This window comes from Numenius arquata, chromosome 16, assembly GCF_964106895.1.
Source record: "Numenius arquata chromosome 16, bNumArq3.hap1.1, whole genome shotgun sequence".
Taxonomy (NCBI): Eukaryota; Metazoa; Chordata; class Aves; order Charadriiformes; family Scolopacidae; genus Numenius; species Numenius arquata.
In genome coordinates, this window is record NC_133591.1 from 7805540 (window position 1) to 7831379 (window position 25840).

The 25840-nt window shown below is 38.3% G+C and overlaps 1 protein-coding gene across 3 annotated transcripts in view; it reads right to left on the bottom strand.

Annotated features, from left to right (window-relative positions):
- Positions 1 to 25840, bottom strand: part of RIMBP2 (RIMS binding protein 2) — a 150818-nt gene that overhangs the window by 20577 nt on the left and 104401 nt on the right. For all 3 annotated transcript variants that reach the window (XM_074159404.1, XM_074159403.1, XM_074159405.1), the window contains 9 exons: positions 22795 to 22999; positions 17371 to 17522; positions 14860 to 14936; positions 13805 to 13914; positions 12582 to 13391; positions 8201 to 8352; positions 7351 to 7818; positions 5069 to 5218; positions 1385 to 1543 (listed from right to left, as the gene is read on the bottom strand). In XM_074159404.1, coding sequence (XP_074015505.1) covers positions 1385 to 1543; positions 5069 to 5218; positions 7351 to 7818; positions 8201 to 8352; positions 12582 to 13391; positions 13805 to 13914; positions 14860 to 14936; positions 17371 to 17522; positions 22795 to 22999 — 2283 coding nt within the window. The remainder of the gene's footprint in view (positions 1 to 1384; positions 1544 to 5068; positions 5219 to 7350; positions 7819 to 8200; positions 8353 to 12581; positions 13392 to 13804; positions 13915 to 14859; positions 14937 to 17370; positions 17523 to 22794; positions 23000 to 25840) is intronic.

The window sequence follows — 25840 nt, forward strand, 5'->3', positions numbered from 1 at the left end:
AAGTGAAATTGGATCTAGTGAAAGAGGGTGCAATTATCGAGCACTTTGGGATCAGAATCTGACCTGCATTTTGTATCAGAAAACTTATCAGCATGGTGGGCGTATTCTCCAAATGAGACTCACGACATCCATGGTCCTCCCCCAGGAAGTGCTCATACAATGAATTCCACTTCTGCAGAACGAGTCGAGCAACCGTACCCTTCACATACACTACTACATCAAGAGACCTATGCCTGCAGAATTTAACGGGTCTAAAATGATTTACTATACCAATTAAGGCTCTGGACCTTTCTATTTAAATAACAACATTGGCAATACTAATTTAAAACCAAGAAGTAAATATACCTTCTGATGCATAAAGAACAAGAACAGTCTAGGGATAATTCACTTTTTCTCACAGGAAAGGGACAGAAGCAGCATGCAGAAGGATTTCAGTTTCAACCTTTATGTTAGCAGATTAATAGAAACACTGATTATTTTTTCCTTTTGAAAAAGTACCTGTCTCATTCCAGATAGTATCAGAATAAAAGGACTGAATTTATAGTACATGAAAGCAGTTACAAGAATGGTCAAAATTCTTGTACGCATGAGAAAATAGTATGTTTTGTTAATAGCACATTGGAAGAAAAATCAACCCGTGGTTTTCCTTATCACTGAATTTATCCAACTTTCTAAGAAAACACAATTTAGTATAATTGCTAGACACATAAAAAGCAAATACAATTTACATGCACAAATATACTACAGGAAATACATATTCTGTACTGGGTTGGTTCAATATTCTATATATACTTTGTTACACTAAAGTTGTCTTTCATGATGAATATTCCTGTGTATTGTTGAAGAAATATTTCTGATGGGTATATCCCTACTGTCTCTGCTGATTCCTTAGTAATCAGAGCACGAGGACTTCTGATAATACATTTATCCCACAAAGCTAACCCAACCTCCTTTCTTACAAGCATGCTTTAAAGCCTGTGGAAGAGATGGGACTAGCACTGGAAACACGGAAAAATTACTCAGACATGAAAAAAACAAGTTGCTGTATGTATGTTTATATAAATCTCCTTGTACATGTAGTATATTGTTGTATAGACACAGTAAAGATCCCTAGATATAGAACAGAAACTGGAACTTCAACACTTACATATAGGAAATAGTCAATTAGTTAAAAGATCGGCTATCAGATAATGCAAAAAAACCCCAGTAATAAATGTATTAAAGTGGCCTTGACATCATAAACAATGTTCACCCCAGTTCTAGGTCTATATGACAGTGTGAGTTTTAATGGTCTGCAAAATCCATAATTGACTAAAAGAAATGCTTTGAAGGAAGAATCAAAATATGGAGGTAACTCCTATGATTTCTCTGCAGTCACACTTACCTTAAGTGCATTGTGTGAAGTCACACTGACTCGTCGCCTTCCTCCATCCTCCAGCTGCATTTCAGAGTACAGCTCTTCCTCATCTTCTTCCATAATATCAGACAAGTCAGAACCTCTGCTGCTCTCTGTATGGTACTCTTCACCATGGCAATAGTGAGGCTAATTGACAGGGCGAGAGAGAAAAATCTTTACTGACTGTAAAGCCGAAAATCCTTGTCTAACACCAGTGAGGAGTAGAGCATTTCCTGCATTTGAATATCACACTAATAACCACATATAAATTACATCATGTGGCTTGCTGCTCTGTTCTAGTGGAGAGATCATGTATAATTTTTTCTTGCCCATTTATGCTTCCAATTCAAGAAATCCAATCTTGATCCCATAGGTGATACAAAAAAGGATGTCTGCATTCACAGCACTGAATCTAGTTTTAGTCTTGATTAAATTCCCTTTATTTAAAGAGGTCCTTCATGCATCAATGGACTTGCTGACCAAATTAAAAAAGCCCTAGGATAATTCACATATCATCTGTTCTTCACAGCTGTTTGTTACATCACATCATAATGAGGATGATTCAAGGATTGGAGCATCTCCCTTATGAAGAAAGGCTGAGAGAGCTGGGACTCTTTAGCCTGGAGAAGAGAAGGCTGAGGGGAGACCTTATCAATGCTTATAGGTATCTAAGGGTGGGTTGAAGGAGGAGGGAGACAGACTCTTTTCAGTGGTTGCCAGTGAGAAGACGAGGGGCAACGGGCTCAAGTTGGAACACAGGAGGTTCCACTCAAATATGAGAAAAAACTTCTTCACAGTGAGGGTGACAGAGCACTGGAACAGGCTGCCCAGGGAGGGTGTGGAGTCCCCTTCTTTGGAGATTTTCAAGACCCGCCTGGATGCAGTCCTGAGTAACATGCTCTGACATGCTCTGGGCAATCCTGCTTCGGCAGGGGAGTTCGACTAGATGATCTTTATGGTCCCTTCCAACTCTAAAAATTCAGTGAAATTCAGTGAAATAATTTCAAAGTGATCAGCATTTAATTCTTGCAGGATGTTGCCATCATTGTATGACATAGCTAGCTGATGGAATTTGAAGCTTTCATTCTCTTAAACATTGTAGTAATAGACTAGCCAAAACTTTAATTGCCTTTTAAAATTAGTCCAAATATTTCAAGTTCCTGTAAGTTTCCAATTAGTTGGAAGATATGTACAGAAAAGTATGTCCTACTGACTTGCTAATGTTAAATAGAAGTGGCCTCTGTTAAACAACACATCTAACAAATCAGATCCCAAACAAAACTCATTGTATTTCCAAGGACAAATTTTCAAATGGAGCCATCTGACTGTCAGATTGCAGTAGAATATTTGGAGAATCAAATATTCTAGAAATACAGAATGCTAAAAATTACTGCATTCCTTCCCCCAGCAATACTAATTAGGAAATAATTTCTGTGGTACCAGATCAATTCCCATGGCTATGTAACACGCTGATATCAGTCAATCCCAGCAATGAGAACAAAATGTCTACAATAAGCAACTCCTCCAAAGTGAAGATGGATTTGCCCTCCAAATACAAGATACGATCTCTCCTCTTTTAATTCTTCATTCTGGAGCTAAAAAGATTGTAGGGTGAAGCCTTTCATAGTAATTCTTGGTGCCAAGCCCATAAATTATTTTAGATCCTTCAGATGCATTATATTAGGATAATCTTATAAAAAAAGCCACTGCAGTTTCAAAGTGGTTTTCTCTTCTTTTTGAAGTTAGAAGATCAGACTATATTCTAATGCTTCATTTTTCACATCTAAACTTTGTGGCTCTTATACTAAATTATATTATTTAATCAGTTCCATTCCAGTAGGATCTTGGTCCTGTTTATCATAGAAGATCACTCCTGTTCTCAGCTGTTTTCAAGTTGACTTGGGGGTTGCGCTGGCACAGTACTACAAAACTTGCCCAATGCCTCGTAGATTACCAAAGGCCAATACTGCTGGACTAAAGCCCTGGTTGCTTGGGCAATCAGACTACAGAGACCTAGCAAACTGTCTCCAAGGCTTCTTCTCCATTGTGGTTCTAATAACAGGAGTGCCTTCCTAAATGGCCACTCAATTATTTAAATAAATCTTCTCATTCAAGCACTACATTAATTAAGGTATAAAACATAACTAGGAGATATTATATGAGCAATAATTATGCAATTCTGCTTGCAATCAATTAAGTCTGTGTGGCATAGGCCATGCACGCGCTATGTTCAATAACTGGGTGCATTTACACATGCACATTTCCAGTAAAAGCTCTGTGGCCATAGAGTCCATGCACCTGTGTTATTTCACGTGTTTTCTAGCACTGCTTTTCCTGGAAATGTCCCAAGTTGTTTCTGAATTTCAGGTCTATCTCTGATACTTACTTCCCTTGTCCTTATTATCTATTTACAGAATGAATCAACAGCTTGCAGAAAACAGTATCTTCCAACATTTTTGTGACAAAAGGAAGAATTATTATCCCCATTTTATTCTTGGTTGACCTCAGAGGTATTGAGATATTTAGATGCATAAATACTTTTCAAGAACAAAAAGAAGGTCTCTGAGACTCTTACTGCACCACTGTTTCAGAACTGTGAACTGGGGAGTTTAAAATCAATGTATCTTCCAAAACACAATACAACAGACAGACATGAAGTATTTCCATTAGTAGCTATATCTAATGCTAATAAAAAGGATGAAAAAACATTGTTACTTGCATTTGCTTGCAGTTTTTTACTCTTATCTATGGAGTAAGGCAAGTCAACTGAGCTATGGCTATGAGAAAAATGAAGTTGTTCTTGGTCCCTTACAAATACTCTAAACTTTTTGCACTGGGCCTTCTTAGTAAGATCACTAGTCCTGTTAGAAAACCTTGCCCTCTTTGTATCTAGAAAAATTTTAATTGTATACAACAGTGGAGATGCATCTTACTCACAAGCATATTTTGTAAGAACAGCAGGATTCTGTGTTCTAAAAATGTATGTGAAGATGAAACCAAATCAAATCCTGAAGCCACATTATTTAGAACACTGGAAATTTGGAGCAATGTTTATACAGTTACAAATGCTTGAACTTCTATAATAAACTGAACCAAAATTTCAGAAAGTCTCAGACCTCAGACGAGAAGGAATGCTGTTGCTTGGACCCTTCAACATGGGAGGTCAGATGTTTGGCTAACAAGATTATTCAACCATGCTAAGATATATAAAAAAAAAAAATCTCTTTGCTAGAATTTACATGTCTCTTGAAAGTAATGTAATAAACTATGGCTTTTATGGACCACAAAAATCCTTCCCTTCTTCCCTTTTTTCACAGCATGTTTTCATATACAGTAGTAGCACATCATACAGAGAAAGCACAGAGCCCAAATGTGATATTCCAGTCACATTTCTTTTTTTCAGCTTCAGTTTTTTTCAGCTTCCAGTGCTTAAGACTTCTGCCTGGGATAACAACCTATAGATGCACGGTGCCAGGCATTCAATCCCCATTAGACAGCGTTATGCTCCACTAAAAGGACATTCATCTGCCTCCCCACAATCTACCTGCTTGTCAATACTGATTACCAATACGGCTACAATAATCAGATGGTGACCTGGAGAGCCTGCCGAGCTTCATAAAATACTTGTTTCATGTTGCACACCTGACACAATAACAAGACCACGCTACTTACTTGCTTTCCAAGTTCTGACCCTTTCAGGAAGTCATCAACTGAAGCCCCCCTTCTTTTGACATTAGGAGAATCATAGCCATCTTCCTCATCATCTGAGTTAGCGTACTGGGCTGCATTACTCCTTTCGATAAAAACACTCCTCCTCTCCATCTAGCAAAGCAACAAAAAATGGAAAATCGTGAAGCAGACTTGTTCCTGCAACCAATGGAAGAAATGGCAAATGTAAGGACTCAAGAACACAACATTTAAATATACTCATGCTTTAGAGCAACCTTAGTTTCCCCTGACTGTAACCCTTTAGGAGTTTTTAAGAATTTTTTGCTTGTCACATTACTCTCACTCACAAACAATTATACGCTTTTATATGACCATCAACTTTGCTGCTAGCTCTCTTCCCTGTACCACTTATGTAAAAATTCTTAGTATTCTACAGTCAGAGGATGCTAATGAAGACACTAATTTCCCCTTGGCAGAGGGTTAGAAGACAACCCAACCACTACAGCGTTTTTGACCTCAGTACAAAAAATGCTATAGAATGAGGCTTTGTGCTCTTCCTCTGCTCTGAGGTGACTCTCACCCTCAGCTACTGGATCCTGCTGCCTACCCTCATGACAACAGCCATCTCACAGGCTGACGAAGGTCAGGGAGAAAACACATAGCTTCTTCTGCAGCAGCCTACCACAAGGGAAGAATTTGTACTACTGGGGACTAAACATGACAAATATCATTGGCAAAATTAGATTTAATTTAGAATGAATCCATCTGTAAACTTCTGTCCAGATCCCTGAATTAAACATTTCAAGCATCACTAAAATTAATGTAATTAAACATGGTTCAGAGCATACATTATGTCAACGATTTTCAAAACCAGAAAACATATTTCAGTTCTCTTTCCCTATATGTTTGTTAAATCAACTTTCACTTCAGAGTGCCAAATAAACTAATTGCCTTTTCTCCCTCTACTACATTTATCCCACTTTATTTATAAAGAAAAGGAAGAAATATACACATGCATATATATGTATTTAAGCAGACCTTATTGATCCAGAATTATTCAGCTTCCCAAAAGCTGTATCATCTCCCACTGGCTCAATTCTGTCCCACAACAGGGACAGTCAATAAGTTGGGGCTGTTAAGACATGTGTGAACTGTCAAAATTAATGGAGTTATTTTGGAAATACAATGGAAGATGAAAGACTGGACATAACTGATGACTGCCAGATGAAGGATCAAGAGAATGCATTAAAAAAATTATACCAGAGTTTGAAACAAGCAAAGGACATTTGTGAGCTGCTTGTGATGAGAAAGTCACTGCCCACGGCACTGGGAGTATTTAAAATTTCTGTGTAAGAAAACCAGAGCATGTTGTCAGGATGCATACGCATCAGCTTTGCTGACCCAAGAGCCTCAAATGCGGGATTTAAATTAACTAGCAAACAGTCACTACAGCAACCATGGGTCATAATGGTCTCAAACCCAGGGAGTTTCCTTCGGGTAGTGATGCTTCTAGCAGCTACAGAAGGAGCTGTAAGGCAAAGCCTTCACATGGCTGCAATGCTGGAGCAGCTGTAAACAGCTGTGAAGGCACAGCACTGAGAAAACGGCACTCTTGAAGGGCAGGTGTGTAACATTGCCTGTGGATCCATGACAGCATATAAACCAGTGCTTTACATGCATCTAAACTGCTATTTGCAATTTTGAAAAAGCAGATGGCTTTAGAATACAAACATTTCTCTTATCTGACTGCTGGTTATATTCCCTTATAGAAATGAGACTGTCCTCATTCCGCAAACCAACAAAACTATTAGCTCTCACAGAAACCTGCTCAGGACTTTTGCCTATCTACCTGTTTCCAGACCCATTTTTAAACTGCCCTTTATTTTTTTGGTCTCTTTCAAATTACTTCAGTTCTTTGACTTTTCTCACTTAGACAGAAGTCTGTCTTTTGACTCCTACAGGATCCAAGCACAACCTTTGATGATTACTACTTTTTGTTTTGTTTTCAGAAGTAAGGCCTTGCATTTTTGGAGACAACATTTCTAGTGATGTTATGGGGTTTTTACTGCTGATCAAAGGCTGAAAAATGCTCTTTATGGTTACAAGCATATTTGTGGAAGATGGCACAGAATTTCAGCACACTGCTTCTTCTCAAACTACGGATCTTCAGGGTTTAGGAATGATTAGCTGCTCCTTAAAGCATGTAATACAAAAAATTCTTTGATGGAAAGTGTCAAGAGGAATAAAGCCAGCTCAAAAAAGCCTTTAAAAAAGTTTGCCTTTACCCTATTGCTCTCTGCAACTCGTTGTGCAGCTTCTCTTGCCATGGCTTTTGCAACAGTATTTGGGACTGGTGTGCCTTGCGGTTGAGGGAGTATTCGGTTAGGCGATGGAGACCTCCTCCCCTGAAGCGAGCTGTGAAAGTTAGGAGCAGGGGGCTCAAGTGTGTGTCCATGAACAGGGGATGCCGAACGAGTCTGCTCCCATGACTCATCCATTTTTAAATGTGGACCTAAATGTTCTTCTTTGGTTTCTGGGGCTCCGGCACTTGCTAATGGCTTAGATTTGGGAGCAGTTCTGGGGTGAGGGGTTGGAGGCACCAGTAGGTCAGATGGAATGGCAGCAACAGAAGAGTCCACAGATTCGCCTTGTGCAGACAGTGTACGAACTGTCACTTCCTTTGCTTCCAAACTCCTTAGTCTCATTAGCTCCACCAGTGTGTTCTCTGCTGTCGGAAAGATCACCTCCGCCACCTGAGAACACAAAGAAGCAACTTAATAGCATGAAGACATCTGTTTCCCTCCCCTCAACCCCACTAAAGTACAACCTTCAAAGTCTTAACGTGAAGTGAATTACTGCCAATACAGGGTGGGCTGCAAGAGCCCACATTAGGGCTCCGCACCATTTAGCGCCAATTGTCTTTAATTCTTTCAACCCATTTATCCCAAAGCTTAAGTGCTTATAGAAAGGAAGCTGACGAGCAACTTAGGCACAAAACAAAAGAACAGGTTCTACTGAAAGCTGAGAAAACCCTGCACACATTCAAGTGCTGTCACGTGTTTATTGTTGCCTTTACCTGTCAGTTGAAATTCACCTAATGTAGATGGTCACTGTAAGGCTGGAAGGAGAACTCACCCGTTGACCTTTTGCATAAACACCATAGCCGGTGACATTGGCGCCATGGGAGGTCCCTGTTGCTGTCAGAGTTGGTGGTTTCCAGGACACCTGTACGGTTGCTGGGGTGGACCCAGCCCGTACAGTAACATCTTGAGGTGGAGCTGGAGGACCTAAGAAAGACAAGACTGGTCACTGTTGAGCTTTAGATGAGAAGTACGTACGTCAACTGATATATCTGCAAGTTGGAAACTATAGATCTCAAAGCACTATTTTTTATTTTAAGAAGAAAAAACATTCATATTGCAGTTATTATGTAAAACCAGAAGCACAGGCTCAGCAGGTCACGGAGCCAGGAACTCAAGACTCTCAGCTTACAACCATTAGCCAAGCTATATTTCTTTGCAAGATGGTCTGTACTTGTAACTTGCTCTGGACCTATTTTTATCCCTCCAGGCTGCAGAACTGCAGGCTGTAGAACTGCTACTTACTCTGAATTCAGAGGATGTTAACAGAAGAATACAGGGAGAAGGCGGCCCAGGAGTGGCACTGCTAGTGGAAAACTGCTGCAGGTGAGACTCAGTGACTTTTTGGTATGTATCTCTGCACCGAATGCACACTATGTACTCAGAAATTACTTTAAATTCTGTGTCTCTGGACCACCAGTGGCTCCAGGTCACGATTTATGGGCCAGAAGCAGGTTGACACTAAGGTGCAATGCAGACAGCAAGCTGAAACTTTTAACGTTTTCAACCAGCAGCACCCTGCTTTAAAGGACAACTGGACTCAAAGTCTTTTCTCTGCACTGAAGAAAAAAACACACCTACTAACCTTTCAAGGCATTTACAGTATGTAAGTGTAATAGCATACCAAATATATCCTTAATTAAAAGACATTATTACTCCTCTATAAATAGCTCTACAGAAAGCCGAAGTAAAAATATCATAGAGATTATTAGTTCATGAATATTTCAGGCATCCTGTTGTGCGGATTTAACAGTCAAACCCTGAGAAGCATTTCATGCTAAAACATTTCAGAAGCAGGGTTCAGCTGTAGCCACCTCTGTGTAATAGCTGGGAGAATACAAATCTTGGTTGCTGTGAGTTTGCTCTTACCACTGAACTAAGCACAACCAATTTCTGCTCATCTACCAAAAAAAGCTACAAATATTTTGACTGTGTGCATTAATTGCTAACAAACAGATCATGATACAAGTGTAAATATCACACAAGCCTCAGCCTCCAGATATGCTGGCAAACGGTCAGTACATTTCAGTAGTTTGCTGTCACTAAATTTCATCCTCTAGTGGGCATGGAAATAAAATTACGGTCATGATTAGGACACTACAGGCACAACATGAAATTTTTGCCTATACTAACCCTTGCACCTGTAATGTATTTTTAACTTGCAAAGCCAAAGTATGCAAAATGACCTAATTCTTGGACAAGACATAGATTTTGATTTAGGACTGAATTTCAGCTTCCCTGACCATCCTCTTTTATTGACAGCCAGCACTCCCAATCCAGCAAACCTCCTCAGTTTACAAAAAGAATGCATCCGGTCTAGTCTGGTATCTTGTCAATGACGATGTTAATCTGCTCCTGCAGAAGTCAACTTCCTTCCATTCCCCAAAACCAAACAGTCCCCAGGGGAGTCTAACAACCTTCACAGGCTGTAGCAGAGACAGGTTTAATAAACCATAATGCCCAAGGCTTAGTATGGTTTCTATTTTCCCCTATCATTAAATGGGAAATTACTCTTGATGACTTTTGATGGTCTTGGTCATCAAGATAAATGTTTGTTTCAGAATCCTGCTACAGTGTGGTCTTTGTGAATTTATTACCTAAATTAGTTCAAAACCCGTAAGAGTCCCATTGGTCCCAATCCTGTCAATACTCATGTCTATTATTACATCTGAGCACCCAAAAGAGAACTACTTCTTTTTTAACTTCAGCAATTCTAATGCTTTGATGAATCAAGAAGAGGAGTTCAATTGCTCAGCAACTAAAGAGTTGTCACTCAGCTTTGGTCCGATAGGAAACAATGTGTTTTCAAGCATAAATCATGCAAAACATGATATATCTATGCAAAGAGAAAAATGAAAAGGTGACCTCTAATTGTCCCATACTTTTCAGGCAACTGCTCTCTCTCTCTCTTTGAAATGTGAGCAGTTATCTCAAATTTGGTTTTGCTTAATATATTCCTAAAAAAACCCTGAGATTGATACAGTGTGAAAATTTTCAAATATTCAATCTCCACTCCCTTTTTGGTGTAAGTGGCTGATGGTATCCCTTTCTCTAAGTTTATAACTAAACCCACTAGTAAAGAGCAGAGCCTCCCAGCTTCAAATAAAGCAGGAACATGTATTCATTTGTAAACATTTCTGAAGCCCTTTGAAAAATGTCAGTACAAACGTTAGCAGCTGCCTGTGGCAGCTGTGGCTGCAGTTCGTGCTGCACTGTCTGCTAAACCTGACATTCACAACTAAAGGTTTATGTGACATCACTCATCCCATGCATCTTCTAGAGAAGCACAGTAAGAGATTTCCTTCACACGGAATAGCTGTATCGTTCTCTCAGCATGCTCTTAAAATAATTTTTGAAACATGTCGCTTACAACATAGATCAACTGACATTATTTAAGGTGGAAAAAAAAAATCCAGTGGGAGAGAAAAACCAGTCTTAGTCACATTAAAGACACTTCATCTTTTCTCTTTCAACTTGTTTTAACTGCAGTTTGGATGAAGAGGTATGTGATTACTTGAAGCCAGTAATATTTGCAAGACAAAAACATGACACACTACAATTGTAACTCCTAGTGCTGACTCTGATTTCACGGGCATCCTTTTCCCTTTGTTTCAATGACTCTTGATATCCAAGCATCATCCTCTAATCACCTCAACAGCTGCTATTTTATTTTGCTACATAAAAGTAAAAAGTTGACATGCTTTTGTAAAAATGCTCTCTGTGAAATGAAGTGTTGGGGAGGATTCTGGGATCTCTGGATCTAAAAGCAGAGACTTTGCTGCATTTGAGAACAGCTCATTTATTGCCTTAGCATCCTTCAGCAACTAGAGGGAGATACAGCATGTTAAGTGTTTGGCGTGAAGAAACCTCACTTAAAAGTCAACATGTCTAGTAAGGTCAAGCCACCATCTAGGCAGTATCTCCCGACTCCCGGAGAACATATACAAAGTTTAAAATGTCCCCTCTCCTAGCAGATCCTATAATAGCACTACCACTTACCTCACTGAAATGATTTAGGACAAAATCGTAAATGCCAAAAGCTGAGGACATTTTTACGGAAACTATAAATAATCAACAGCATCAAAAGCAGTAGACGCACAAGCTTAAAACTCCCCCTCTACTCAGCCAGCACTACCGTCCTGCACGTCTCCTTACATGTACGTCACGCAAGCCAAGGAAGCGACCAGAACTAATTCCTGTCCCTTTGCTAGAATCAAATCCCAGCAGGGAGTCACTTAAGCCATAGCACAGTACACGCTATTGAAATTTTACTCGCCAGGAGTCACTTGTACTTGACTGTCCCTGCTTCAGAGGCATTCAGTGCCCTGAAAGTCTGAATATACAGGGAGTCTTCTACTTGTCCTTGATTAGATAACCTTGGTTAGACGAATCTATAAGGAAAGATTTTTCAGGTATTGCCATACACTCCCAAAATTATGAGATTATCCTTTAAATGCACTACATTATTTCAGCTCTAGTTTTCAACATTACTTTGCTGTTCTTAAATACTGGGAAATGACTGGTAACACCTGTCAACATCCCTAATGTAAAAGCAAGGTGGGAAAAAACATCGGACTTTCCAAAAGAAGACCAATTTGTTATCTTTACAAATTCAAATGGTACCATGTAATTACAACTTCACAATAAAAATGCATTTACATCCCCTAAATGACTGTGGTCCTCCAAGATGTGTGTGGGTTTTTTCATTACAGAAAAGGGCCGGATCATCCCTGTAAAAAGTGCTTTACAACATACAAATACCATATAAACAACATGTCAGAAGTAATAACTGGGTTTTAACCAGTGTTGTTCACAGCAATGAAAATAAATTACTACCAGAAATACTATAACTGGACAAATTAAGTACAAATGGAAATTAATCTGATAAAACACTTAGTATGTGATCTGCGATGATGACAAGCATGGCTTTCCCTTGTTTATCTCCCCAAAATGCTTCGCTGCTTACCCAAGAACAAAGAAGAGAACAATGCAGGACAGGAATTAATTTTATATATCATAAAGCAATCTAATAATCCCCAGTCTGCTCAAGAATGTGATGGAGATCACAGCACTAAACTAGAAGTTAGATTCATTTATCTAGAATATTGAGAGAAACTTAACTGTAAAGTTTTGGGGTAGGGAGAAAAGTATCAAACCTGCTGGCAATGTAGAAAATTCCACAAAGGCTTCTTTTTTTTCTCGTTGTTCCAGGGGAAGCTGCCAGGGCATCTGATGGGGCTTTGCCATGACCTTCACCTTGTAGGCCATATTGGGCTTCAAATTAAAAAAATGGTACTTGTAGCTAGCAGCCTTGACAATGTCAAATTCTTCTTCATTAAGAAAGATCACGTGACTGTAATTACTATTTGTAGGGAGCCAAGACAGCTCAGCAGAAATCTGGGTTATGTTGTCCACTTTAAGATTAGAGGGGGCTACTATAACATCTTTCCCAACTAACAAAGTGCACTGCAGTTCATCTGAGTTACCCTTGTTTGTAATACTCTGAATTGATATTCGGTATGTACAAGTAGAAATGTTAAGCTTTTCTATAAGAGCTTTCGTTCTGCTTCCCAAGGCTATGTTCATCCGTACTTCTTTGTCAACCAGAACATTGTAGCTGCTAATGGTTCCCCATCCGGGCGGCACTACTGGTGGCTCCCAGCCCACAATGACACTTTTGGCTAGTTGTTTAATAAGGGTGATTTTTCTAGGATAAGGCACAATGTCTTCTCCAATTTCATCAATGTTCACATCCAGAGTCCCTGCGCCATTGCTGATTACACTAGAGTCTATGTGACTTGGTGGACTTATCTCCAGGAGATCTCCCTCCAAAGTAGGACCCGAATGGTTGATAAAATTCTGATCTTGTTCACTGCTTAATGTGCTTGATAACCGGGTCTCATTGTCTTGAACAAAATCCACAAAATTTGAAGGTACTAGTCCTCTTTGTCCATCTAGGAGTTCCCCTGGTGAGAAAGAACAACGCCATTAAAATCCTTGAAGGAACATACCTCTTGCATGTCAATGCCTTGCAAGTGGATGAGGTAAGGAAGATATAGTGAAAACTGGACACAAACATTCACAGTTTGAGAACGTCAAGGCTCAGTGAGGCAAAAACCAAAACTGTCAGTAAGCTTTCTTGTCAACTTAAATCTTGCCAGTAGAAAAAGCTGACAATATAAAATATCTTATAATTAGCTATGCCTGCAAGGAGTGGCTTTGCTGGTGCAGAAACTCTGTTAATTAACACAATGATGATAGGGGTAATTTTAGCAACTGATTTGGTAGTAGATGAAGGAAAGAACTGGAAGTGTGTTTGACAGACGAACTGATTTGAATCTGCATGAATTAGCATGAATTCAGAGATTAAAAAAAATACCTTCATAAAAGCCATCTTCATCCATATCTCCATACACATAAAGGTATTTTCCTGCTGTAAGGGGGAGCTCTGCTTCTGGATTTTCATTTGGTCCATCAAAAGGGTTGTAACTTCAATGGAGAACAGATGGAAAACACGTGTGTTCACTTACAACCCCCACACAACTGAACACTAATCAGAAAAAGGTGTACAGTTCTAAGGCTGCACAGGAAGGTAATTCCTCAGTTCAATCTTTTTGCTTCCCTTCTGAAACATCTATCCTGAGTGGAGTCTACATCAGTTTGTTCTTGTGAACTATAGCTGCATCACCAACAGGCTGCCATGAAATGCAACCTATTCGTTTAAGTGCTATACACTTAAAACTCCATCCTTTTCTGTAGAATTTACTAATACATTTCTCCCTTATGTCTCTTTGAATACACTGGCCAAAATCTTCTTTATTTTTTAAACTGAATTAAAGCAAACTTAGTTGTGGGGTTCTTTTCCAGTCCTCATATTCCATTTGGTTTATATGGCAGTCCTTTACACAAGTTTATTACCTTCAGCAGAGACAAGTTAAATAAAGAAAAAAACAGTGAGTTACAGCTAAAACAAGCCACTCATAGACAAAAAATTTTATAAAGTATTTAAAACCATATCCATCCCCAAAGAAACTGTTAGTCAAATTTTTATCACGACAGTAATTTATATCTGAAATTTTAATATGCAAAGTAAGGGTGTGAGGAACTTTTAAATCTTCCTTACACTGATGAAAAAGCAATTTATAAGACAAGATTGAGACATCCTCTATAAAGTAGGAGGTACACATTCTGATCTCATTTAGACACTGAAGGCTGGAAATACAGCGGTGGGTAAAAGACACGTGCCATGATAAACTTTCTCTGACAAAGCACATGGAAATGGCCCTGTTTTGGAGCCAGTGCAGACAGGAAAGGAGTCTGCTATTCATAACATTGGTTCCTGGTAATAATTAAATGCATGAATAAAAGTGAAGCAAAACCAAATGTTGAATATAACAAATCTGTGTTATATATGTAATGAGCTGGGTTTTTTACCTATAACGGGCAATGCAAAGATGGACTTTCCCAGAATATCTCTGCTTTGAGGTATTGGAATTCTGATCATTATCCATCTGTAGAGAAAAAAAAAAAAGTGTGATTTCCAAAAGATGCACGCACTGTTTTCCTGACAGGCAATATAAATCAGAAGGCGAACACGCAGCATTAAAAAAAAAAATAAAAAATTTAAATTCTACCGTGGAACAGAACTAGTCAATTTTACTTAGAAGGGCACAGGCTAAGAAGGAACTGCAATACATATTCTAACAAGGCAAAGAAATTGAGCTAATTCCTTGATATCTTGCTAGAGATTCAGATCACCTGTCTGAGACTGGATTTTGGTTTTCCTCAAAAGCTTGCAAAATTGGCAAAGCACCAGTAGATTGGTGCTTTGTCATCTGGTCAGTGGCGATGGCTGAAGGAGATGTGACACTGGCCACACCACTCCCTTTCATGCTGCTGACCGAAGAAATGGGCATGACTTAACCATACCAGTCTCACTGACCACCTCACCCTCCTGACTAAGCTTGTACTAAAGTCTTCATTAAAGTACCTTTAATTAACGTAGAAATACTAGGTTTAACAATGGGATCAAATAAGGTAAGACTGAAATTTTACAATCTGGACAGAACGAATATTGAACTGCAACTTTCAGACCTAAACTGGTCCCTGCATGGTTCCCAGCATGGAACAAAAATGTACCAGAAAAATATTGAGTCACGTCACTTTTCCTCTGAATTAACGCTTAAGAGGTGGGTTAGCTTGTTGAGTTAACACAACACACACTATTATGGCAAGACTCCACTTCCACTGAGGAGGACAGTGACAGTCAGCTAACAGGTATTCTTCCCAGTGTAGCATTCGGGGATGCAGGCAATTTTTCAAGGGTTATCATCCTGGTACCTTTTTATGGGCATGTCATAAAGCTCATAACTAACCCAATAATGTTTATTCTAGAAGGCTTTGTTACTAGTAACAATCAGGGAAGTTGCAGATATATTTTTGCAGGGTATCTTTTTTTTTAATTTCAGACTTCACAGCATTATACTCTATTTTTAGATTTTTTTCATACACTCTCCCCCAGGGTCTGAATACCTCTAAAATGGATGGAGCTTAATTTCTGTGAGCTTGCATAACGTAAGTATGTATCACATAATTACACTCTAGAAGGCACACAACGAACAATTCTGCAAAAGAGGGCTTGACATTCTCAGTGAGAGATAACTCAAAAATAATAGAAAAAGGGAATTAAATTTGACGTGCACTTCTTCTGTTCCTTGCTGTTAGTTCTGCTTCCCTAAGTCTCGTTGCTAAGCTGCTTTTTCTGTGGCCTCTCCAAAAAGCAGTGAATATTCCCTCTTTTCAGTAATGCTGCTACACATATATATATACATATGTTTATTTGTGGATAATCCTTTGATACACCCATGGGATTCCTACTGAACAAGAATATAATAATTTGTTGAATATTCTACACCATACTCAGGCTTTTGATCCATTTAAAAACATTTTGATTCTATCAACTTTCACAGGTTCAGTAGCAATGAATATAAAATGCATAGAAAATATGCACACAGTTTCAATTTATTTACTTCTGTAAGATTAAGAATGGGAAAGTAAGGGGAGAGGTAAAATCTGAAGATCATTTCCTCATGGCTATAAAACAGGCTTACAGTATTTAATAGAAAAATGTGTCATATAGCTCCTTATGTTTAACATTTGTCCTAAATATCAACAACCACCTTGCTATGGCACCTTTGTAAAGCTCTTCTGAGCTTCCCATTGGCTTTCTACTAGAATGCTACTGAAAACCAGAAAACCTTTCTAAGAAAGGAAGAACAGAACCTTTCAAAATAGTGATTAAATACAAGCTGTAAAGTTGAATGGTGGAAGAGTTTAGTGACAACATCCTGCAACTTTCACTTCCAGTTACAGGCTCAAAATCAGTTTTGGAGAGTGTGCTGGAAACTGCTGTTAGTGGTACTAGTCTAGTTGTAGTGAGAAGATTCACGCGTCATGAAAACCAGGCAAAGAAAAGTCCTGCAGAATGAGCTCATCATCTGGCAGAGCATACCTGCCTGGACAGGGCACTGCATGGAATTCCTCTTCCATTTGCCCAGGCTGTATCAAAGTCACACCTTTTGGTAGATAAAATAATAATAAACCTGCATAACACAGACATCCGCCAAAACAGACTCAGACACACACTTCTTATGCACAGAAATAGTACAACACTCTGAATGCATCAGTGAAAGCTGAGGTTTTCATAGAAACTTGAGGTTCTCACACACCCATTTATTATGCTGTGTGACTAGGATATCAGCTGAGACTTCTTTGAAAATATCAGTTAAATTCCTACTGGTCATGTTCCCAAGTTATGTCAGAAAATGAAAACATTCACGTCTTGACTTTTTAAAAGCAGGTGGATCAACCTGCATCAGTCCCCTGGAGAAGAGAGATCCTGGCCCCATAACATACATTTTCAGTAACAAATTTAAAAAAACTCACGTCTGAATCAAATCTGCATCTTGGGGTACCAGATCTTGACTTGGACAGGAAGGTGGGTTTGACAGATAATTGCTCTGGTTTGTCTCCAGATATTTGAAGGGGTCGTATAAACTCTGAAATCACACAACGACTTCCAGAAGGACTTTCATGACCTGGCAGCGAACAAAACACATAAGAGAATAAGTAATTGTTCTCAAGCAGAAACACTGCCAACTAATAAGCAGCAGTGAGTTGTTTTTTCCCTCCTGTTAGAAATCATTCTAGAAAAAGACTAACGTAGACTGCAGAGCATAAAAGTAGCTAAGCCTACCAGTTCCCAGCCTTTTGATAAATTACAACATGTAACAGTACATAATGGAGAAATTGAAGGTATTTTAATTCAAAAAAATCAAAGTTAAAGTTTACCCTAATGAAAAAAAAGTACACCTTTGTTCTGAGCATCTTGATCTCTTTAAAGAAGCTATCTGACATGCTGTTTAACATGCCCAGCACTTAAAAGCTGCTTGAGAAAGAAGAACAACTTCATCAGGGTTGCAAGAGAGATTATTAAAGTGTAATATAAAATATTTTTTCCCTTTTTTTGTCAGTATAGTCCCCAAACCACATGAAAACAAGCAGGGAATTGTAAACTGAACCTAATTATACTTGCAGCATCAGCACAAGTTAAAGCACATAGTCTACGGCATTGCTGACACAATCAGATATCCAGAGTGCCTTCTCCTTTCTCTCTCTCTCTCATTAACAAAATGAGCCTATGCTCTAATTTTTCAGACCCTGGAAATATGGATATGTGTAGGTTCAGCATTTCCTCTCCAGTTCTGCCAGAAGTCTGCACAGCAATGTTTTGCTACTGGATTGCAAGCTTCCTAGACACACGTCACCAGGAATTACCAGTGGAACCTCTTTATTCATATTGCAGAGGAGAATAAGCTCCAAAACATATCATCAGATGGTTTTTCTGGTGTGCTCCTTAGTCCAATATGATTAATTTTCTCTGCATCACTGTAATTTACAGCAGGACAGCTTAAGCACATTGACAGCAGGGAAATATACAAGTCATCATACAAAAGATTAATTACACCACCAGCCCGCTTACAGCAATCCCCAGGCTGGAAAAGGGCACATTTTTTATTCTTGGAACCTTTCTCACATATATAACAGAAAAGTCATCCCTGTTCAGAAACCTTTAGCCAATTTAGCTCCTTCTGTTTGCTGTTAATGTGCCTGCCATATCAGCCTGTCAGCGCCAAGCCTATAAATAATTGGTCCAAATGTGATTATTCATTCAAAGGAAACTGCTGTTTGGTCTCATACCTCCTGGATTTTTCAGGCTCTGTTATTAAATTAGTTGCACTACATACAAAATGTGGAGAAAGATTCTTGGACAATATAGCCCTTGCTTTGCATACATATAGGATGATAACCAGGATAGGAACACACATTATCAAGAACTCCAGGAATATCAAGATGCTGGAAGATACTCAACTGCCTAATTTTTTCTACTTGTAAAACAGGGTACATAAAATTTACCTTGAGTCTTTAATACATAGGAGAGAAAACTGCGTGGTAACAGTAACCGCATCATGTAACTGGACATACCTATGGCTCCAGATGGTGCTAATAACTACATACAGCCTATTCAGATACCTCACTTCCCATCAAAGTAAGTCGATACCCATGCCCATCAATGTATGTGGAAATACAGTTTCTGCCCCAAATCTACCTCTGAAAATGGATCTGTCTTCCTAGCCAGACTTGTTGCTGCCTTCAGCGCCCTCTGTTTCTCTATTCACTTCACTACTTGTGCAACGTACAATCTCCCTGTTCAGTAAAATCTGCACTGGGTGCCATCAACCCCTGTCTCTTTATGAAAAAGTGGGTGAAATAACAGGAGCTGATCCTCTAAGGCTCTTTCCCATGCTGTGGGACTGCTTTTATCTGGGACCACAATGTGATCTATTTCTTAAAGCAGCTTAAAAATTGCTGCATTTTCAAGGTATTCTAATATCTGTAATAAATTGGAAAGAAAAGATTTTGGGGCGAGCCGTATCATACAATTTTAGCAGTTAGTTCCTGTATATTCTGTACAGGAGACTTTTTTAAAGGTCATGAGATGCTTAAATAATATATGTAAATTCATGCTGATTCTACGTATGTAGAGACACAGTTGGATTAAAAAAAAACCAAAACACAAGCATCATCAAGCAATGCCCTTGCAAAAAGCAAAATTGAGATTCACTGTGCATGAAGCACATTCCTTCTGAAACCTCCTGAATCTCTGTAATCTCCTGATCATTTCTACAGAGATGTCTGCTTTTGTGGACTGTGAATAGATGAGAACAGACAAAAATGGCTGCATTTAAAAACTGGCCTAACTTTACCTCTAAAAGAAACAATTTCAAACTAGGTTCTCTTGTTCATCCAAGGCAATTTCACTACGTCCCTGGGCTCGAACAACAGAATGTAGAGGATTCAGACCTATAAAGACTGTTTTAAAACTTGTTAACTCACTGGATACTAAGAAAAAAAAAAAATTCACCTTTCACGTTTGCACTCTGGAAAAAAACAAGAGTTAAAAAAGAAAAATACAAGAGGTCAGTTCATAAGAACACGCAGTGGCTTCTAGAAATCTCTTTTTTTTCCTCTAGGTACTAGAGAAGAACCTTATAAAGCCACAGGGATTTTGTCTGTAAACTCTCGTAAAATCCATATAGGCTCAAAATGGCCTTTATTTTCCCATGACTTGCAAATATCTGTTAAGGAAGTCTGAAGGACACCCTTTCGAGGAAAGAGGCAAGGAAGAGCACCAGACTTAAGCGTCTCATAGAATTAAAGCTGGCCATACTTGTAGTACAATTAGACTCTCTCTTTTATTTATTGGAACTGCTGATTCATTATGGACTACCTATATTATCTAGAAATCAGCCTTTTATCTGATGAATAATAAATCTTAAGGTTTCTATATCTGATTGTGACATTATTATATGTTTAGAGTGAACTTTTTACATTCTAATCTATCCTGGCTAGGTTTATTTCATTTCCTGATACATTCAAACATCACCAATTAAGGCAAAGCAGCTGGTCATAAACCGATCTCATTTCCGTCATTTGCTTTGCTTTGAAAGCTGTCCCTGTGTTCCCTCTTGTGTTCTTTCTTCCTCACACATAATAAAAATAATTACAATTCTGGTTTGAAGAACTCGCTGTAGCATTACCATCATTATTGTGAAATGGTTGATTTCAATAATTAGAAATCCTGCCCACTTGCTCAAACATTACTTTATTGTTATCAGTGCATTCATACTGAGAATGAATATTGTCCAAGGATTTCTGATGTTTATACACTAGTGCTGCAGGCCCTGAATTCTAAGCCGTATAAAAGTCAATAGGTAATGAGAAAAGGTTTACAGAGCAAGACCTTTAAATTACTTCAATACAGACCTTGCTGTGTTTTCCATGTTTCTAGCCAAGGATTTCTTGGAAGATTTCTGTTTGTTATGTTTTGAAGTTTTTTTTTAATAAGCTGCTGCCATTAGTATTTCAAGAATAAATATAAGTTAGTTTGTAGAGATTGACTGAGGTCCTCAAAAAGTTTCATTGATTTTTATTTGAGGATTGAGGCCCATTTAGATCAATTCCAGAGATACAGATTGGACCTTCACTGGCTGCCTAAAGGACAATTCAATACCTAATTACCTTTCCTATAAAATTAATTGTTGCTTTGAAAATCCTGTCCTTAGAGACCTGAGGAACTAATCCTGTTGATATTAAGGAAATTTTTACTAAATTCTTATGGCTATCAGGTCATGCCTTCTGAATTCTCCATTTAGTGCACTTTAATATCCATTTAGGTAAGACTTGCAGCTGCAGAAAAGCTTGTAAACTAATATGCACCACAGTGGGTAAGACTGCAAACAACTCAATTTTTTGTGTTCGAAATCCCAAGGCATACAAAGTACAAAGTTACTGAAGTGAAATGAAAGAAGGATGTCACCTTGGTTCCTTTTGACTTGGTTTCACATTGAGTTTAGCACCCTTCACTGAAAATAACTGCTCATCTGTAACAATAGGGAAATGATTTGTGATTTCTAGGCCCTATGCCTCAGAATTTTTCTGGAAGCTTAGGAAGATGAAATAAAAAAAAAGTCCAGACTATTTAATTTTTCCAGTTCCTCTTCATACTTATAACTTTGGGGGAATTTGTAAATAATGGAAATTACCTGACAAGTGCTCTTTTGTAGAAGAAGTGGTTAATGTTATTCCAGCATGGGTGATATTGAGCTGGTGAGCACAATCCTCAGTCTTGACAACAGCATAGTTGTAATACACAATCTAACATGTGATTTACATGCAAGTTACTTTCAAGTGTCCTTAGATAACCTCTGGCCTTGATCGCTGAAATTTTCTTATGAATAATGAATCATTACAACATTGTGTACTTAGGAGGAGCAGTTGCCTCTGGCAACAGGAGATGACCTGACAAAAGTTCAATACAAATCTTGGAAAAAAACCCTACTGTGTTGAAGATCCTAGGCGCTGTAAGAACACCAATATAGATATAAATTAATTTTTTTTTTTTTACTTTACATTCTCAATTTCTTTTAAAACTCAAATCAACACTATTTTTGTCTTGACTTTTCTATTTCTGAAACACCTGGCAGTTACCTCTTTGAACACTATTCTAAACACTGTTACAAATTTAAACACACCTTTGCAGAGTTTGCTAAGCAACTGTAGGTATTATCCCTATTCAGTTCTGTTAAAATATCCCATGAAACTCCTTTCCAACGAAAATCACTTTGTGACGGAATTTGAGTTTTTGTAGACAGTGTTTGCTTCCACTGAAATTTTTTTTTGATGTATTACTTTCAAGTTTTTATGGAGAAATGCATATTTTCTGTTGAAAAAATGCATCTAAACCAAAAACGTTTCCATGTTTGCCAAAATATTCCATTCACTTTTCCCATTTTCTACCCAGCTCTATTTACAAGTTTCTTTTATGTACGGCTAACGCAGTGTGGAGGTCTCTGTGCCTTCCTTCCCCATGAACTGCTCCTTCAACAAGACAGAAGACCAATTCCTGTCCCTGAAACAGTGAAGGTTTTACAACACCGCCTGTATATGCAGACCGTCTGCCTTCTTCCAAAAGGAGCAGATACATACGGAATACATCATTTTAACACTGAAGAGGTTTCTTGCCACACCCAACAACAATCACAGAGAATTCTGCCCACAGCAGTGCCTGAATAAAACTAGAACAACCTCAGTGAAGGCTTAAGAGATACTCAGAAATTTAAACAAATCATAGAACAGGAGCGAGTTCTAGCCTCCATTTGTACAATCAAGCTCTATTTACATCATTGAGTTGCATCTTAAAAACCTACAGGCAGAACTGATACCTACAAATAAAAAACTGGTCCTTACCTTTGCCTATAGAAGTGGCTATTCCATTCATTAACTGGGACAGAGATTTACCGGGAGAACCAGGGATATCTGAGGATGCCACTGAGTTACTGCTCAGGAGATCAATCTTCCCTGCTTGCTGTCGAAACTTCTCCAGTTCCCTGGATAAGAGGTTAAACTGTTCGCTCTGTGTCCGGCATTTCTCCTCTAGCTCTCGGACCTTGGCCTGCACAAGCAAGACATAACACAGACATCTGACTGAGATCAGAGCGACCTGTGACTGAGTCAGATATTTCTAAGTACCAGGAAGCCAGGATAGGCAAACAATTTGGGATAAACAGGCCCACAATTACACTCTTCTACCCCTAAGTTCTCACCCATATTTAGGATGAAATCTTTTAGTAGCCCTGTAATATTGAAGTAAGTACTCCTTTGGGATGAAAGGGGAAATTCCTCATCATATTTTTTGGCAGTGCTAAAAGAATCACTGCCAAGAACACCTGCAAACGGATTCTACAGCTTTGTGACTTCTACATATATCTGAATGTCACTTTTGTGCGCTTTTCCAACTTTTTCTAAAACTCAGGTGTATTTCTGAGGTTTGCCTGTCCTCTGTTATTAAGGTGAAGACTCCTAAAATGCTAGATCAGCATTTATGTATTAAAAAACAACAAGAACAAAAAATCCCCCACAGTGGTTCATGCAGAACGTGGGCCCAGCTACTGGCTGAATTCCCTCTCAAAAATCATGCTCCTCACTACAGATGCCAAACCACACAGAAGTAATCCAGACACCAGCCAAGAGGAGGTTGGTTGTAAGCTTGTAAGAAGTACCAAAATGTCACTGTTGGCAAACACTTGTGTTTTAATTTTGAGGCATCAGCCTTTAACAAAACAGAACTTCAAAGTTAAGCTTCTGTGCTGACTTGGGAAATTTGCCTACGTACAGTTTATGAATTCCTGATGTGAAAAAATGGATGAGGTGATGGAAAGATTCCCTGGCTGAAAGAATTAAACAAAGGGCATGCAAGCGGAAGTACCTTAACAGAGGCACTAATAGGCTCCTTATATGAGAAGTTGATGCATTATATCCTAATCTGATGCTTTATGATGAACAAACATCACTTTCCTTCATTAAAAACCCTTTTATAGTATATGCCTAGTTAAACAACTGGGCTAACAAAGGAAGTCTGGATATCAGATTCATTCAACTGTACTAAAGGTTTCTTTTTCTTGAAAAATGTTCTCAGTTCATGTAAGAAAAACCGCACATATTACGTATCAAGAAAATGACATACATTACATACCACTTATGCAAAGATCTTAGCACAGCCAAAGATAAGCAAAACACAGTACCCCGAAAACACAAAAATCCCAATTTCCTACTTCAGAAGTTGTACTCTTTGTTCCTTTTTTGGGGAACAAATATACATTTAAAGGTACAGTGAATTTTGAGGATGTAATTTCTTTGTATTTGTAAAATAAATTAATTTAGTTCTGCTAAAGAAGTCTCAGGGTATCTGTTTGATTATGAAACAGAAAACAGTAAGATACAGAGACATTGTACGAGTTTTACACGAACATTATATGCTCTGATTTTTGGTTTTTTGCCTTTCATCTTTTCACTGAGGTTTTGAGCAACCAAAATGTGAGACTTTCCTACTTGTTACATTGCTGCATGTATAAGGCATCTACATACAATTTTAAAAGAACATTAAACAAACAAAGTAGTAAAGTGAATTGGGTTTTTAAATCCCCTCTTTCCAATGGGAAGTTTAGAAATGAGCTATTCAACCCTCTAAGAATATATACTGACCTTTCCACATGCAGTTATGGAAAATCTAGCATAAAATAAAAAATAAAAACATCATCATCCAGAACCCAACAAAATGCTAAGGCTGCCCTAAAAAATATTTTTGGAAAAAATAGAAATTTAATGTATTATCATTATTTATTAATTTAAAACTTATTTTCACTTCAGTATATGCCTTTCTTAACTTTTGAGTATCTAGAATCTTCATTCTCAAGTTGTTCTCTCACAACAGCACAAAGCCTGGAAGAAAAATGCCTTTACTACTTAAAAAAAAAAATTAAAAAATCAAAGTTTTAATTTAGAAGTGAGCACAAAGCTGCTACTATACACAGAAAAAATTGCGATAAAATCCCAAATAGTACTAACAGGAGGCATCCCCACACCCATCTTTGTTTCTTGACTTCAAGCAGGTTCATTGTTAGCCAGCCAGACTCACCTCATTGTAGAAAATCTACATATTGATGTACGTCACTGCAGAGAGAGGTTATGTGCTTACACTCAGAAGTACTCAATTTTTATTCTGTATCATGGTTCTGCCCATACAGTCTACCCTAATAACGATGGCACAAAAGTGCCAAGTCTACCAGATTTCCCTAAAACCGGATCTGCCTACAGCAGTGCTTGTATGAAAATACATTCTCTACTGCAGACCATATTGAATGTATTTCACTTAGGACTTGCCAAGTTTCTCATACAATACATAGTGCTATTTCTAGGACTTAAATAGCTTCTTAAATTGAAAACAAAGTAGACTTCATCCATTACAAGACAGATACTGTTTGCACAAGACAGGTAAGACGATGAGCAACTTTCCAGGTGGACAGGCTTGAATTCAGACTTGTAATTAGCACACATATTCTGCTACGGACATACCATTTCATGGGTTAATTGTTTACGTAGCAGCAATGCCTTTCAGTAGGTAGCTCGATAAATCAACCTCAGGTGAAAATACCACATAAAATTATCATTGTATTAACAAAGAAACAATCTGAATTCAGACAAAATCCACACAGTCAGAAAGCTACAATCTTTATTCGAATAAACTACCAAACCATTCTTACTGGGCATGCTCTCAAGAAATTAACTTCCCAAACCAGTATCTGAGTTCTCATTAAACCATGCCGTATTTGAAGATTAATCTCTTGCAGAGGAAAATTCTGATTTTGGTGATTTGGTATTAGGTCAATAAATGCCAAGCATGCTTGCATAACAATGGTTCTAGCACACATCCCATGCAAGGTTAGGCAGGACTATC